Source organism: Pongo pygmaeus, chromosome 21 (genome assembly GCF_028885625.2).
Source record: "Pongo pygmaeus isolate AG05252 chromosome 21, NHGRI_mPonPyg2-v2.0_pri, whole genome shotgun sequence".
Lineage (NCBI taxonomy): Eukaryota > Metazoa > Chordata > Mammalia > Primates > Hominidae > Pongo > Pongo pygmaeus.
In genome coordinates, this window is record NC_072394.2 from 49201650 (window position 1) to 49219584 (window position 17935).

The 17935-nt window shown below is 48.1% G+C and overlaps 1 protein-coding gene across 1 annotated transcript in view; it reads right to left on the minus strand.

Annotated features, from left to right (window-relative positions):
- The window catches only part of SLC13A3 (solute carrier family 13 member 3), a 93568-nt gene extending 78965 nt beyond the window's left edge, over positions 1 to 14603 (minus strand). The window contains exon 1 of the mRNA XM_054467549.1: positions 14455 to 14603. Coding sequence (XP_054323524.1) covers positions 14455 to 14565 — 111 coding nt within the window. The 5' untranslated portion in view covers positions 14566 to 14603. The remainder of the gene's footprint in view (positions 1 to 14454) is intronic.
- Between the last annotated feature and the right edge of the window lie 3332 nt (positions 14604 to 17935).

Genomic DNA, 17935 nt, shown 5'->3' on the forward strand with positions numbered 1-17935 from the left:
CCAGTGATTCTCCTGCCTCAGCCTCCTGAGTAGCTGGGATTACAGGCGCCCGCCACCACACCCGGCTAATTTTTGTATTTTTAGTAGAGACGAGATTTCACCATGTTGACCAGGATGGTCTTGACCTCCTGACCTCGTGATCTGCCCACCTCAGCCTCCCAAAGTGCTAGGATTACAGGCATGAGCCACTGCGCCCGGCCTGACATTTTCAATTCTCTTGTTTACCATCTTCCCAGCTCCACCTGGGTCCAGCTGGTCCTGCCCCAGGCATCCTGGGAGGAGGCACAGTTGGGAAACCAGTAAGTGAAGGGGAAGCTGGTCCTGGGGGAAGCCGGCCCTGCTGGAAAGGCCCGGCCTGTTTCCAAGCCCCTTTTGACAATGCGCCTCCACTGCTCACAGTCCCTCACTTCTCAGGCATCTGGGACTTCGGGATTTTGGCCAAGAATAAGAATGACAAGGGAACTCTCACTGAGATTTTTCTCTGAATAAGCATTATCTCAGTTAATCTTCCCAGCAGCCCCTGGGAGATGAGCTTTATTCCATTTTATACGGGAGGAAATGGAGGCTCAGAGAACCCAAGAACCCACACAGTGAGTAAAGGGAGGAGGTCAAGAGGATTCAAGAACAAACCTCATCCCCTATAATGCCCTTCCAGACCCCAGGGCCAAGAGCTCATTTGTAAGGCAAACAATACCACTACGACTACCACTGACAATAGCAAACATTGACCTAGCATCTGTTCTGGGCCAGGTACACCCCTAAGTACTCTGGGCATATGAACCTATCATCACAACATTCCTATGAAGTAGGCCCAATCAGTATTTTCATTTTACAGAGGAGGAGACTGAGGCACAGAGAGGCTAAGTAACTTGCCCAAGGTCACACAGCCAGGAAGTGGGAGAGCAAAGCTGGAGTCCAGGAAGGCTGGTGCTAGGGTTCATGCTCTCATGGTGCTGTCTCTCCTCCTCCATCCCCCAGGAGGTGATTCAGGGGGACATACCACCCCAGGTGAGGCAGGCTCCTTCTCCAGGAAGGGAAAGCCAGGGTCTGGAGAAGTACAGGTTCCATAGCAAGAAAAAAGTCAGGAGCAGGAAGCGGTTGATGTCTGGTTTAGTGGGGGTGAGAATGTCCTCTCGGAACAGGCCCCAGTCTCCCCTATCAACCCCAAAGAAAGGTGAGAGCCGGGCCTCGGCAGGACTCCCCAGGCCTGGATGTCCCATGATTCTGGTCTCAGACACTGGCAGAGCAGGACTGGCTGCCCAGTGAGCAGCCCACACCTGCGGTTGGGCACTCTACGGTATAAAATGCCCAACTCAGGCACCATGAGCAGTTTTGCTGACTGGTTCCAGCCCTTTCCAGAGAAGTCTGAGCAGGGCCACAGGCTGGGGCAGGTATTGGTTAATAAGAGGAGCTGGAAGAATGTTCCTTTGCTCTGCCCCTCACCCCTAGGCCCCCAGAGCCAGCACTTTCAGCTTGTCAAGAGAGAAAGGTGCAGGAGGCATGGTAAAACCCAGGGCAGAAGCGGGGCTGTGGGCGGCGGCGAACAAGGGCCTCTTTTGTTATTTCCCTAGCAAGGAAAAGGCGGCTGTCCTGACTGCTGCGGACAGAGGGGCTGTCAGCTCTGTCCAGTGAAGCCTGGAGCTGGCCTCTGAGAGGCCCTGAGGGCAGGAGTGCCTTTCTTGTGCCTGGAATGCCCTGAATTTCCAAATCCTCTCCTTCCTGCCAGGCCCTCTGCCTCCAGGCTGTGTGCTCACAGGCTAGCATGCCCCTCTTTAGGCCTCAGTTTCCTCATCAGCAAAATGGGACTCTGGACCATGCCTGCCTCCGCGTGTCAGAGGGATCAAAGGAACTAATGCATTTGGGGCAGGGGTTCTCAGCCTTGGCACTGCGGACATTCGGGGTCTGAGGATTCTCTGTGGGGGGCTGTCCTGTGCATGGGAGGGTGTTTAGCAGCATCCCTAGCCTCTACCCATCAGCTGCCAGTAGCACCCTACTCTCACTGTGAGAATCAAAATTGCCTCCAGACATTGCCACATGTCTCCTGGGAGCAAATTTGCTGGAAGACTCACTGATTTAAAGCATATCGTCTAAGGCCTGAGACGCAGTAGGTGCTTTGTCCCTGAAGGTAGTCAACGTTTTTTTAGCTCTCTACAAGTATCGTCTATTATTATTATTATCATACCCATTTCACAGATGAAGAAACTGAAGCACGAAGAGGTTAAGTAACTGGCCCAAGGTCACACAGTTGGTTAAAAAGCCAGGACTGGGGCCAGGCATGGTGGCCCACGCCTGTAATCCTAGCACTTTGGGAGGTTAAGGGCGGGGGAGGGGGGCGCGGATCACCTGAGGTCAAGAGTTCGAGACCAGCCTGGCCAACATGATGAAACCCGTGTCTACTAAAAATACAAAAATTAACCTGGCGTGGTGGCGGGTGCCTGTAATCCCAGCTACTCGGGAGGCTGAGGCAGGAGAATTGCTTAAATCTGGGAGGCGGAGGTTGCAGTGAGCTGAGATCGTGCCGCTGCTCTCCAGCCTGGGCAACAGAGCGAGACTCTGTCTCAAAAAAAAAAAAAAAAAAAAAAAAGAAGCCAGGGTTAGAACCAAGCAGCCGAACCCAAGCTCCTCCCCCCACTGCCTGATCACTTGTGTTAGTTCTTGTCTCCATAAACTCCAATCTTCAGAAAGCCCCCTGAGATTTCCAAACTCCCACTCCCGTGTCTGGATGATGTCACTGTCCTCTGGGAAGCCTGTCTTGATGTCCCACCTTCCCCATCCAGCACAATCGCCCCCTTCCCTGATGGCCTCCACTGAACCACAAAAGACTGTGGGTTTTCAACAAGGCAGACCTAGGCTCAAGTGCCAACCCCACTACTTTGTCAATGGCTATGAGATGCTGCTGGGTAAATGGCTTAATCTCTCTGAGCCTCAACTTCCTCATCTGTAAAATGGGTCCATCACCTCTGGGTCATACTGCATGGCTGAGAACACAGACCCTGGAGCCAGAATGGTGAGGTTTGAATCTTACCGCGGCCACTTCCCAGCTGTGGGAGCTCGGGCAAGTGACAGAACCACTCGGTGCCTCAGTTTCTTCATCTGCAAACGTGGATAATAACACATGAGCCCACAGAGCCACAATGAACATAAAAAGCTCACAAGCATATCATGAGTGCTTAGAACCATGCCTGGCACTTAGTAGATGCTAGAGAGGTGCTGGCTGTGGCTTTTTTGAAGTCTCCTCGGGGGACAGAGGAGAGTGCAAGAATAAGGCAAGTGATGTGGCCCAGGACATCAGCAAAGCTGAAGTCACATCCTACAGCCTCCCAGGTATCGTCACTTTCCTGTAGGGGAGCTGAGTACAGTGGAAATCAAAGTCCTCTCTCTGCGCAGAGGGCTGGTAAGGTCCCGCAAGAGAGTAGAGCTAAAATGGTGGGGAAGGGACTTCACCAGGTTGGCCGGCAGGGCAGGGGCTTGCTGGCCTCCCCAGCTCTGCTCCAAGGTCTTTTTCTAGCTGGGGCTCACTGTTGTGTTCTGCCTATGGGTGCTCCCACCAGCACCACAGGCACCTTCCCATGGCTGTCCCTCTTCATGTGAATTTCAAGGACAAACAGAAAGAGCAGAGAGCCTGGACTCTCTTCAGATAATAGCAACAGCAGCAATCCTTTATTAAGCACCTACTGTGTGTCAGCACCTCTGAGCCTTCCCAGCAGGTGAGTATCATTATGCCCACTTTGCAGATGAATAAATTGAGGCTCAGGGGAGGGAAATGACTTGCCGGGAAGCGGTGTGACCTCATGTGGCTCTTCCCAAGTCCCCGGTGCATCTCAGCTGAAGAGAGCAGTTTGGACACACGTGTCTGACTTGTTCCAGGCCCGGGCCAGGTCTGCCCCTAGCTAGGGTGCTGACTTCGTGTCTTCAAGGTCTGGCGGTGTCAGAGAATTCTGCTCATCAGTCCAGAGAGCATTGTCCTGTTGAGTTGGGTCAGGAAACACGATCTTGCTCCCTGCTGCATCACTGGAAGTCACGCCAGCCTGTTTACACACCTGGCAGGAGCTCCGGGAAAGTGGAAAGTTGGCTGGACCTCAGAGGAATTGTTCTGGGGTCAGCGGGTCTACGTGCCCACTTGAGGGATGGGGCAATGGGTCAAACCGGGTAGGGAGAGCATGGAGGGGCACAGATGAGGGATCTGGGTCCACTAGGCTGGGAGAGGTTAGCAAAGTCTCTCCAGCCCCCTTCTGGGCCTCAGTCTTCCCAGCTTAAAATAGAAAGGGCTGGAAACCCTGATTCCCACTCAAACGTTACGCAAACCGGGAAGCAGTCTGGGGTTTTAGACCCTGTACAGATTCTGAAACCAGAACTTGTGTTCAAATCCAAATTCATGGAATGAATACTTTTTTTACTGAGCACCTACTATGTGTCAGGCACTACTCTGGGTACAGGGCTGCCGTAGAGTACACCATAAGCATAAACCTGCTCTTGGGTCACTCACAGCCAAGGGGGAGAGGCAGATGCTAGACAAAGAAATGATCATTTCAGATCAGGATGAATGCCATGAACGAATAAAACAGAAGGCTGTTTTAGAGAATGATTTGTGGGATGAAGAGGGCAGGTGTGCTTGAGAAGCAGTAATCAAGGAGGACTCCTAGGAGGAGGGACCATTGGAGCCGAGACCTAAATGACCAGAAGCACCCAGCTGTGAAAGATCTGGGGCAAGAATGGTCCAGGGAAGCAAGTGCAAAGGGCCTGAGGCAGGAGCAAGCTTGGCAGCTTTGAAGAACCAAAAGAAGGCACATGAGGCTGGGGCACAGTGAGAAAAGAGAAGGGCATGGGAAGTTGTAAAATCAGATTTTCTAATTTCTGTATTTGAGGCTCTGAGACCCTGGAGGGACTGCCCCTTCCCAGGGCTAGCAAATTCCTAGAAAGAATAAACTACTAGCCTGCAAGCATTCCTTCATATGTGAAACAACTAATCGAGACCCCATACTCCCTACCACCTCTTTTTGAGGGATCTCACATGAATCCACCTGCCCTAATCATCCCAGAGCCAGGTACAAGACAACTAGGGGAAGCCCCTATGCCCCAGAGCCACTGAAATGATTCAAACTAACTAGCCAATCCTAAACCTGCCCGCCCTGCCTTGCCCGAACATATTGCCCACAGTAAAGGCTCATGCCCATGTTTCCTCTTATTCCCTCTGCCTCCCAATGGACCCTGCTGCTCCCCTGTGTGGCCCTGTGTGGCATGGTATGCCTCCTGCTTCTAGGGCCGTGTGAGTATAAAAACTTCTTTGATGATGCTGATTTCTGTGTCTGTGTGTTTATCATACCCGAATAAAACAAATTCCATTACCATTAAAACAGACACAAGGGGACAGGTGGGCAGGAGCTGGATGACACAGGGCCCTGGGGCCACAGCTGTGAGCGTGGGTGTCATTTTAAATTCTACTCACCAGCTGGGGACCTTGGGCTACAACACTGCACTGTGCTGACCCTCGGTTGCCTCCTCATAGGCCTCCCTTGTCTGGATGTTCTAAGCATTGGCTGCAATGCATGTGAAGTACCCAGCATAACACCTGGCGCTCAGTAGGTGCTCAGTCTATGGTTGCTTTTGCCAGTTTCTGCCCTCCTGGGTCGCTGTGCACTGGAAGTCCGCATCTAGAGTTGGGAAGATGACTCCTTGCCCTCTCCGCCTGCTCAGGACTCTTCCTGCTCCTGGCCCCTTGCGCTTCCCATTCCCCAGGAGCACCCTTCCTTCCTCTCTTCATCTCACCACGTCCAGTCCAAGCGCAAAGCCAGCCAGAGACAAGAAGCCTTCCCAGCTTGTCAGCCTGACCCCAGAGCTTTACGGTGAGTCACAGGCTGTCCCTGTCCCTGGATTGCCCACCTGGCTCTCGAATTAGCCTCTGATTATTCCCGGAGTGTCCAGGGTCAGCAACTTTCTGCAGAAGGCAAAGCGCCAGGGGAGATAGGTGACAGCAGGAGTTTGGAAGTCAGCCTGGGAACCATCTGCCGCCATCCGCCAGCCTAATGTGGGCAGGGGGCTCCTCCTGTCTGCACGTGGACTCTTCATTGGGCAAATGGAGAGAATCGTAGTAGCTCCTTCTTGGGGTCATGGTGAGGATTAATGAGAAAATGCATCCCAAGAACTTAGCAACACAACTGGCATTCTTTCTTTCACTTATTCGACAAATACTTATGAGCGCCTACTATGTGCCAGGCACTGGGCTGGCACCAAAGATACAACGGTGAGCAGGACAACAAAAATAAAAAATCCCTGCCCTTGTGAGCTTATACCCCATGGGTGGGGAGGGGGGAAGGGGGTTAATGTAGATAATGCACCAGCAGATACGTAATTAAATACATAGTACATTGCCGGGTAGTGATAAAGACCATGAAGAAAAATAAGGCAGAATGGAGTGTAAAGGATTTTTCATTTTCTATTTTAGATAGGGTCTAAAGATAGAGGCAGGGACGGCCTTTTCGGAGGTAAGATCTGAACGGAGATCAATGAAGGGAAGGAGCAAGACTTGTGGACATCTGGGAGAACAGAGGTTCAGAACGAGGGAGCTGCAAGTGCAAAGGTCCTGGGGTGAGAGCAAGCTTGGGATATTTAAAGAGTAAGAAAGCCAGAGTGGTGGGAGCAGAGGGTGTGAGAGGTGGAGTGGGGTTGGAGGATGGGATCAGCAAGGAAACGGGGACCAGAACTCCTAATAAACACGCAGTAAACATGAGCTGTCCTTAACCTTTGTTGAGAGCTAGCTATGATCTGAATAGAAATAAGTGAACTTGACCTCTGACCCCCCTCACCTGTCATCTAGAAGTTAGCCGTCAAGAGATTAAATGAAATGTCTTTAGCATAAAACATTGATGAAGCCAGATACAGTTGCTCGTGCCTGTAATCCCAGAATTTTAGGAGGCTGAGAGGGGCGGGTAGCTTGAGCCCAGGAGTTTGAGACCAGTTGAGTGGCATGACTCCATCTCTACAAAAAATACAAAAATTAGCCAGGCACGGTGATGTGTGCTTGTAGTCCCAGCCACTTGGGAGACTGATGTGAGAGGATCGCTTCAGCCCAGGAGGCAGAAGTTGCAGTGAGCCGGGATCATGCCACTGCACACCAGCCTGGGCAACAGAGAAAGACCCTGTCTCAAAAATAATTAATTAATTAAAATAAAAACATTGATGACCGATGCCTGAGACAGGGTTCTCCCTGGAGAGGGGGATGGAAGTGCTCATCCCCACCCTGTCCCTCACTGAAGCCTTTGGAAAATTCACTTCCTTTTCTGGGCCTCAGTTTCCTTTTTGTGGGGGTTAAACTAGGATGATCACCAGTTCTGAAATGTTATGATGGCAACTGTAATATTAATAGCTGACAGTTACTGAGTGCTAACTATAAGCCAGCACTCCAGTAAGTGCCTCAAACATATGAACCCATTTCCTCCCCACAACAGTATGAGGTTGAACTATGATTAGACCCAATCTCCAGATGAGAAAACTGAGGCACGGGACTGACCATTTCAACATAGTCCTTTGCACCAAATGCTACCAACATCTCCCATTTTTTTTTCCAAATCAATTTCAAAGATCCCACCCAGAAAAGCATGTGTAAAGGTTAAATTGCCAAAAAATAAAATAAAATTTACATGTCCTCTGAGACACACATTTTGCATGTATGAACTTATTTATTCATTGTAAAATCCTGTGAAGAAAGGACTGTGGACATTTCCATTTTTCAGCTGGGGAACTGGGTTCAGAGAGGTGAAGACACTCTTCCTGCATCACACCGCTCATCAGGGCAGAGGCCAGAGATGAATTCGTATCCAAATGAATCCAAAGCCTGGAACCTTTTTGACCAAGCCAGGCTCTCTCCTGAACACCAGGGTTTGCATCCCAGGAACACGGGGCCCACATGATGGGACCCATCTGGGAATTATGGGCAATTGATGCATCAAAATTCAGAGAGAGACATGGGGCTAAACTTCCCAGCCACTCCTGGGAGAACCAGTCTGGTGGGGTGGTTTTGCCATGTATTCATCTTTTCTTGCTGCTGTAACAAATGACCCCAAATGGAGTGCCTTAAGAAACACAAATGTATTCTTTTAGAGTTTTGGAGGCCAGAATTCTGAAATCATTTTCACTAGGCTAAAATCAAGGTGTTGGCCAGGCTGGTTCCTCCTGGAAGCTCCAGGAGAGAGAATCCATGCCTTGCCTGTTCCAGCTTCTGGAGGTCACCTGCATTCCTCAGCTCACAGCCCCACATCACATTGCTTTTTCTCCCTCTGCTTCCATCATCCTATTACCTTCCGACTTCAACTTCTCCTGCCTGTCCCTCAGAAAGCCCCTTGGGGATTACATCAGGTCCACCTGGATACTGCACAATAATCTCCCTGTTTCAAGATCCTTTACCTAATCACACCTGCAAAGTCCCTTTTTTCCATAGAAAGTAACATTCACTGGTTCAGGGGATTAGGACACCAACATCTTTGGTGGGTCACTGTTCAGCCAGCCACATGCCAGAGATTTCCTTTACTTAACAGCTCACAAAGCTTCATGGTGGCAAGAAGGCCATCCATGTACAGATGAGGAAATTGAGGATCTGGGGCTGTCAGTCAACCTCAGCATCCCCAGACAAGACACGCTTCCAGGCTATGGGTCCAATATTTCTTGAAGCATAAAAAGCCAACTCCAGAAGACTTTGGGTGGAACAATGAGGTTACCTCCCTTCTAATCCTTCTTTCCTTCTCATTATTTCCAAAACAAAGTCTCAGTTTGGTACTAGTTTGTCTTTAATGCCTCACTTGATGATATCCCTCCCCTTGCCACAAAGAGGGGGCAGATCGCAGGCCCACAGCTTCAAGCAGGCAGTATGTACCCAGTATTAATCAGCGTTAAATATTTACCTATCTATTGCTAGTTTTCTTTTCCTAATCATCAATGATGATCCTGGTTTTCCATACATGATACCCACATAAAATCTCCTTTTAAAGTCATTGCATTTAAGTTTTTTTAAAAGGAGAGGGCAGTAAGACATTAATGTAAAAAGAATAACAGGAATGTAATTAAGTAAATAATATTGAGTGGTAAGGGACTCTGGCAAAAATGATGTGAGTGGTATTTGGATGATGGAAACCAAACCAGGTTCACTCCATTCTGGGCTGCATGTGGGAAAACTCCCTGTCTGAGCTCCCTGAGGCTCAAATGAAATGATAGAAGGTAAAATCAGCAGGCAGTGTCTGGCCAGAGAAGGTGCTCAATCCACAGAGCTGGACTTGCAGTTTTTTTCTGGAAAACCTCTGTTGGGGAAAACTCAAGGCCCTCTCTCACTTCCTGGCCACTCTCACTTCCAAAATCCAGGACCAAGAGAGGAGGAGGAGGAGTGACCGAAGTAGTGTTTAGTAGCTGTGTGACCTCGGGAATTTAACCTCTCTGTGCCTCACTTTGCTCATCTCTAAAAATGGGGATAATTATTGTTTGAACTTCCTACATCTGATGTGAAGAGTAAATGAGCTGAAATTTGAGATGCATGTAAAACAGCATTTTGTAAATGTGAGAAAATGTGTGGCTATTGCTGTAATTATAAACTCCCACTATATGCTGGGCACTGCTCTGGACACCTCCTGTATCTTCCCCTAATTCTCGTAACAGAACGAGAGGGTGTGAGTCCTCCTCACTTCACAAATGAGACTCAGGCTCAGAAATTCAAGGTCTCCAGCCCAAGCTCCTCTCTTTCATGGTTTCAGAGCCAAGACACAAATCCAGGTCTTCTCAACTCTAAAGCCCATGTTCTCTCCATTATTTAACTTCTCTGAGCCTCAGTTTCATCATCTGCAAAATGGGAGAACTAAAACATATTTTCAGCATTAAATAAAAAACTAAGAATTTATAGTACAGACACAATGTATTAACTCACTGAGGCCAGAAAATAACTGGGGAAGAGTATAATATTATGGCTTTGTTATAAATGAAGAAACTAAGGCCAGAAATACAAAATGACTTGCCCAGCAAGTATGTGGAATGCGAATGCAGTTCTGATTCCAAAGCCTCAAAACTGGGAATGAAAGGACCATCTTCCTGGTCATCTACCTGCCCACAATTAGGCAAATGCAAGAAAGGGGGCCTCTGACCTTACAGGTGTACTACCATCCCCCGCCAAAGATCTCTACCCCAGAGCAAGTCTGCTGTTGGACAATGTGACACCTTTGTGCAAATTAGAAAAAAAGGCCCTTCCTCAGGTGGATCCAGCTCTGCACCAGGGTGCACAGCTTGGCATGTGGAATGCAGGCTGGTTCAGCCTCACTTGCCTCCTCAAGTACCTTGTGCAGTGCACAGCTTGCACAACACTCTGTAGCAGCCTTGCCAAGAGCATCCCCAAACTCTTCCTTCTCAGAGCATCTTTAGAGGCACCTGTGAGTCCCCAGTGTTAAGAACTCCTCTTGGATATGTGGTCAGTGTCATTTAATTTGCTCTCAGGGGGCATAAGGCAGGAAACGGGGTAAGGCTTCTCTGCAAACAAGTGGGGCTGGAGCTTATTTGCAAGCCTGTTTTATTAATAACAGTCCCATCTGTGCCCGCTAGCTAAAATCACTCCCCAAACCTCTAACTCGCAGGATGGCCATTCTTGGACAATATTGATGTAGTCCCTGGGGTAGCATCCCAACTTCCTGAGCCCCCAGCACTCTTCATAGCAAGAGCTAGGATCTCCAGTGGTGCTGGAAGTGGCAGCCATGCATTCCAGAGCTCATCCCACTCCTTTTCATCCCTGCTGACAGCATTTCTGAGCCAGAGGACATAATGTAAGAATTGTTCCTTCCAGCTCTGCTCTGCAGATTGACTCCAGCCTCCCCAAAGACAAGCTGATCAGTCACCAGAGACAGGTGCATGAGGACCAACCCTCTCGACTGCACAGACTCCTAGAACAGCAAAGCAGCAGTGGATAGGAGATGTCATCAAGCTGGAAACCCAGGCCCCAAAGAAGGGTTGTCTCCTACTCCACACTGTCTGGTAAATGACAAATAACCGAGCATCTCCAACTTCTTTCCTGATGTGAAATCTGCAGTTTCGCAAGTTGTTAGTGACCCGTGTGTACAATACAACCTGCATTCGTGGCGCCAGAATATCCATGTGGAAGAGGCTAAGAAGGGGCAATCTGACGTTGGAGTGGATACTGAGTATGCCTGTCTTGAATTGCCCAGCAAGCATGTTTTGAAGTTAGTCCACCAGCCTCTGTTTGGGGAAGCTCTCACAGGGAGTGACTGGTGAAGATGACCAGAATTGTCTTGAAGCTCCGTGTGCATAACAAACCTGCTGTGCTTGCTTTAACCCATGTCCCGTTTTGCACCGAGAATACTGCACTGGCAGTGAGCTGCACTTTTTTTTTTTCTAAATGGGAAATGGATTAAATGTGTGTCTTAGATCAATAAAGATGGTGATGTTTTCTAAGGATACTTTTTATTCGCATTGTATATGAAATTGAGAAACACGTCTGTTCTTAATGTCAGAGAATCTAATAATGATAATCATATAAATATTGTTATATGGGAGAGGGGGCTTCAGGTATGCCAATAGAGATTTTGAGGGAGGCGAAGGTCCTCCAAAGGGCCAGACCTGCCTCCTGGGAGGAGGCCCTGGTTCATCAACCACTTAAAGAGGCAGTGACATCTAGAGCCATATAAAGGGTCCCCACAAGGGAACTGTAGGGAACAAAGGAGTGGTTTGTACTGAATTATAACTAAGAAGAGCATGTAAGGCACAGCAGTTAGAAAGAAGTACAGACTCTTGCCTGTAATCCCAGCGCTTTGGGAGGCTGAGGCTGGTGGATCACTTGAGTCTAGGAGTTTGAGACCAGCCTGGGTGACATAGTGAAACCCCGTCTCTACTAAAAATATAAAAATTAGCCAGGTGTGGTGACAGGAGCTGGTCGTCCCAGCTACTTGGGAGGCTGAGGCAGGAGGATGGCTTAAGCCTGGGAGGTGGAGGTTGCAGTGAGCCAAGATCATGCCACTGCACTCCAGCCTGTGTGACAGAGCAAGACCCTATCTCTCTCTCTCACACACACACACACACACACATACACACAGACACATACATACACACACACACACATACACACACACACACATGCACACAAAGGAGTACAGACTCTGTATTCTGGCTTTGCAGCAGCTGTGTGACCTTAGGCAAGTCACTTAACCCCGTTGAGCTTCCGTTTCTTCACCTGTCAAATAGGGATGCAAATAACAGCTACCTCTCTGGTTGTTGTGGGCGTTACATGGGACAAGCCTGACAAGCTCCTAGCATGGCCCCTAGCACATGGTAAGAGCTAAGCACTCAATAAAACACCTTCTTCGTTAGGCTTAGCACCATCATAAGGGGTTACATCCCAGGGGCTCTCCCTGTTATCTCTCCCTGCCTTTCATTCAGTTGTGCATGTTGGAGTTCAGATAGGAAGAGGATCCTTTGTGAAGCTCAAGCTTCAGAGCCTCTCCCAAGCCTTGTACCGAATCTTGTATTTGTAAATCTGTATTCATTTTCTTAAAGAGACCCCCTCAAATAGTATATGCTCCAGGCCCCATAACCTTTGGATCTGCTCCTGGGTTCATGCTCTTGCTAGAGAACAGAGCAGAGAGAAGCTGTTGGGACCCCTACTGAGAATAGAGACCTTGTGTTTTGTCTCTTCTTGCTGGAGAGCTCTGCCTATGGCCTCGCAGACAGCAATCAGTCAAGGCTTAGCCACCCACACTTCCACCAAACGTGTTTCACAAAGCCTTACTCAACCTCTCACATCAATCCCAGAAGCTAGCGGTGTAATCGCTCCAGTTTACAGGGAAGCAAAACCCAAAGAGGAAAGGAGATTGGTCCAAGATCTTAAGATCCACAGGTCAGAAAGTGGCCTGGGGTGGGCTGGGTTTTGCAAAGGTGACCTCATCCTTCTTCTATCATTTATTGTGTTTTTCTCTTCCACGTCGAGAAAGTCTAATAGCTTGGATAATTCCACACTAATGAACTGCTGTGTGTTAGCCCTGGGTCTCCTTGGAACCACCTGGTGTCACCTTCTTACTCCATGTGCCCACGGAGGGCTCCTTCCTCCAGGAGAACCTCCCTGGTCTCAGCTGATCGGTGCTGGGTAATGCACGACTAAATTATACCTCCTCTTTACTTTTATTTTTGTGAACATATCATATCTCACTGAGAGATGGTGAAGCAACTTCCTGGAGGTAGAAGCCTTGTCTTACAAACCCAGTGCCCTCTCATGATGCCCTGGCTGGGCTGGGCACAGGTGAAGAACCCAAAAGGGACCTGTGGTACCATCTCCTTCCAGCCCCCACTAGTGTTGATTTCAGTTATGACTCCTGAACTCCGCCTGCGGCCTTTGATCTTATAGGGGTTACTTCCTTGGGGAGACTGAAAACAGCTAGGGTTCTGGATTCTGACAAGCCGGGGACTGAATACCCACACAGTCACTTGCTGTGTGACTCTGAGCAAGTCACTTTCTCTCTCTGAGCCTTGGTTTTCTCCCCTGGAAAATGGGTCAAATAATCTTTCCCCTCTGAGACACGTTGAAATGATTAAATAAAGTGATACACAAAAGGAAAATCCTCACCCCTAGTAAGCACTCATGAATCTTACCGTCCTCATCACATAAGGACCTGGTGCAGAAAAAGACCAGCCACTGCTTATTGGGCATTTATTCTGTACGAGATTATATATAAGAGATTAACATATATTGCCTCATTGATGTTCATCGCTGCCCTATGGGTGGGCACTATCATTTCTCCCATTTTTACACATGAGTAAACTGAAGTTCAGAGAGGTTAAGTGACTTGCTCCAGGTCACACAGCTTGGCACCCAGTAAGTGTTCATTGTGACTGTCAAGTGAAATGTGCAACACAGCACCAAGCACAGAATTAGAGCTCAGGAAAGAAAGAATTCTGCTAGGCACAGTGGTTCACGTCTGTAATCCCAGTATATGGGAGACCAAGGTGGGAGAATTGCTTGAGTCCAGGAGTTCGAGACCAGCCTGGACAACATAGTGAGACCCTATCTCTATTAAAAAAAATTAGCTGGGCATGCACCTCTAGTTCTAGCCACTAGGGAGGCTGCGGAAGGAGGATCGCTTGAGTCCAGGAGTTGGAGGCTGCAGTGAGCTATGATCACACCACCGCACTCCAGCCTGGGTGACCGGCAAGAACCTGTCACTGAAACGAAACGAAATTATTCCCATGGAAGTGAGATCCAGAAGGCAGGGTGGGACTCAAGCTCTAAGGAGCAGCTGGGAAGAGGGAAGAGGCGTTAGGAGCGTTCACAGCGGTCCGCGGCAGGTGCAAGGGAGGGAAGGCGAGGGGGTCTGGTGGAGCCTGTCTACACTGGGACCTCAGCGGTCTCCCAACTTGGAGGCTTGGGAGAAGAGGATCCCGCCTGTGGCTGACCGGGAGCGAGCGCACAGGCGGAGGAGGCGTTACCTTGGGCGGGAGGGCGAAGACCACCGGCAGCAGCGCGAGCGGCGTGAACAGCAGCACCAGCAGCCGCCGCGCGCTCCACACCTTCTTGGCCGCTGCCGCCAGCGCCGCCATCAGCGCGATCGCCCGGCGGTACTGGCCGGCCCGGGACTGCCCCGCCTGGCCCCGGCGCCGGCTTAAAGCCTGGGGGAGGGTCGGGGAGGGGACTGCGCTGGGGAACCCGCCCTCTCCCTGCTCCTCCTGGAGGAAAAGGGTGGTGCCTGCGCCCCTGGAACCGGGTGAAAGAGGCCCGGGAACATTGGAGAAAGTTAGGCACTAGAACTAGCAAACGGGACCCCAGCCGCAGGGCAGTGTGGCCTTGGGCCTCAGCATCTTGGCTTCCCAGCAATGTGGCCTGGGGCAGCTGGCTTATCCTCTCCTCGCCTCTGTTTACTCGCCTGTGAGATGGCTGAGGATGACGAGGCGAGGATTAAGGCGCGTACTCCTATTACCCGGGTTCAAATCCTGGCACTGCCACTTACTCACTGCGTGGCCTTGAACAACAGCCTCTGAGCCTGAAAGTGGAGTGGTGATAATAATAGTCTACACCATGGAATACTATGCAGTCACAAAAAAGAAGGACATCATGTTTTTTGCGGGAACATGGATGGAGCTGGAGGCCATTGTCCTTAGCAAACTAACACAGGAACAGAAAACCAAATGCTGCATGTTTTCACTTATAAGCGGGAGCTAAATGATGAGAACACATGGACACATAGAGGGGAACAACTGACACGGAAGCCTATGGGAAGCTGGAGGGTGGGAGGAGACAGGATCAGGAAAAATAACTAATGAGCACTAGGCTTAATACCTGGATGACGAAATAATCTGTACAGCAAATCCCCATGACACAAGTTTACCTATACAACAAACCTGCACGTGTACCCCTGAACTTAAAAGTTCAATTTTTAAAAATAGTCTACACCAGACAAGAAGGTTGTTAGGAAGTTTAAATGAGATAACACACGTCATGTGATTAGCGCAGTGTCTGGCAGAGCAGGTGCTCAATGAGAGTTATTGCTGCTGATGAGTTATTCTTCTTTTGGGTTTTTTTTTTTTTTTTTTTTTTTGAGATGTAGTCTTACTCTGTAACCCAGGCTGGGCTGGGGAGCAGTGGAGTGATCTCGGATCACTGCAATCTCTGCCTCCCGGGTTCAAGCAATTCTCCTGAGTAGCTGGGATTACAGGTGTGTGCCACCATGTCCGGCTAATTTTTTTTTTTTTTTTTTTTTGTATTTTTAGTAGAGATGGGGTTTCACCATTTTGGCCAGGCTGGTCTCGAACTCCTGGCCTCATGATCCGCCCTCCTCGGTCTCCCAAAGTTCTGGGATTACAGGTGTGAGTCACCACGCCCGGCCGTTATTCTTATTTTTTTTTAAGGTGGGTGAGTCACTTCTATTCACTTCTGTTTATTCTCAGGTAACCATACAGGAGTGCAACTGCTGGGTTGCCCAGTATTTGCAATGCTTAGCTTTTTAAGACACTGTCAACCTGTCTTCCAAAGTGATTGTACTCCTTTGCACTTCCATCAACAATGTATGAATCATCCAGTTTCTCCACATCTTTGCCAACATTTGGTGTTGTCACTTTATTTTATCTTAACCATTCTGACAGGGATGTACTAATAGCTCATTGTGGTTTTAATTTATATTTCCCTAATGGCTAGTGATGTTTAACATCTTTTCACATGCCAATTTACCATCTCTATATCCTCTTTGGTGAACTGTCTTTTCCTGTCATTTGCCTGTTTTCTGCTTGTATTATTTGGTTTTTTACAGTTGAGTTTTGAAAGTTCTGTGCAAATTCTAGATGTCAGTCCTTTGTCAGTTATGTTGTTTGCAAATATTTCTCCCCGTCTGTGGCTTGTCTTTTCAGCTTCTTAACTATATATCACCAAGCAAACATTTCTAATTTCGATGTAGTTAAATTTATCAAATTTTTCCTTTGGATTATTGGGTTAAGCTCTCTGCATAGCCTTAGATCCCAAAGAGTTTCTCCTATGTTTAGTTTGCTGTGTTCTCACAGAGGTGTCCAAGGGAGAGAATACAGTCATGGGTTCTTAGTTTCTGTTTCTGGTTGGGCCAGTAAAGCCCCTTCCTCATCCCTCTTTTCCACTCATCACTAGAGACAGAAACTAAAAACCATGGTTTCAGGCTGCTAAAAGCTTAAAACAAACAAACAAACAAAAAAAGAACAACAACAAAATAAGGCAGGTTGGACAAGCTTGTCAGAAGTTTTACAGTTTTGAAACACTGTATTCATTACAAAATAACTTCATTCTCTTCTCCCACAGCCTCTGGAAACCATCATTCTGCTTTCTGTCTCTATAAATTTGATTAATCTGGATAGCTCATACAAGCAGTATCATGGAATATTTATCCTTTTGTGATTAGCTTTGTGTCCTTAAGGCTCACCCATGTTGTAGCATGTGTCATAATTCCTTTTTAAGGCTGAATAATATTCCATTGTATGGATATACCATATCGTGTTTATCCATTCATTTGTTGATAGACATTGGGTTGTTTCTACCTTTTGGCTATTGGGAGTAATGCAGCTATAAACATGGGTGTACAAAGAGTATCTGTCTGAGTCCCTGCTTTCAGTTCTTCTGGATATACACCCAGAAATGGAATTGCTGGATCATAAGGTAATTCTGCACTTTTTAAAAATTATTATTGAGAAATGGCCATACTGTTTTACACAGAGGCTGCACTATTTCACATTCCCACAGTGTGCAAGGGTTCCAGTTTCACCACATCCTCACCAACACTTATTTTCTGTGATTTTTTTAAACAATAGCCATCCTAATAGGTGTGAAGTGGTATCTCATTGTGATTTTGATGTGCATTTCTCTAATGATTATTGATGTTGAACATCTTTCCATGTGTTTATTGGCCATCTGTATATCTTGTTTGGAGAAATGTCTATCCAGGGCCTTGGTCCATTTTTTTAGCATTTTGGTTTTTCTCATTTGCATGGCTTTTTTTAGTAATTGCTCTAGGTATTACATTGCATGTACATAACTTAAAAGTTATAATCCATTGGTATTGCCATTTTACCAATTCCAGCGAAGCATAGAAACCTTACTTCATGCCCCTTTGCCTTACCCAGTTTAAAACACTGCTTTCAAGATTTTCTCTACATACATTTAGAACCACATCAGTGTTTTAACTTTTGCTTCAACTATCAGATATAATTTTTTTTTCTTTTTGACATAGAGTTTTGCTCTTGTTGCCCAGACTAGAGTGCAATGGCACCATCTCAGCTCACTGCAACCTCCGCCTTCCAGGTTCAAGTGATTCTCCTGCCTCAGCCTCCTGAGTAGCTGGGATTACAGGCACCCACCATCACACCCGGCTAATTTTTTGTATTTTTAGTAGAGACAGGTTTACACCATGTTGGCCAGGCTGGTCTCGAACTCTTGACCTCAGGTGATCCACCAGCC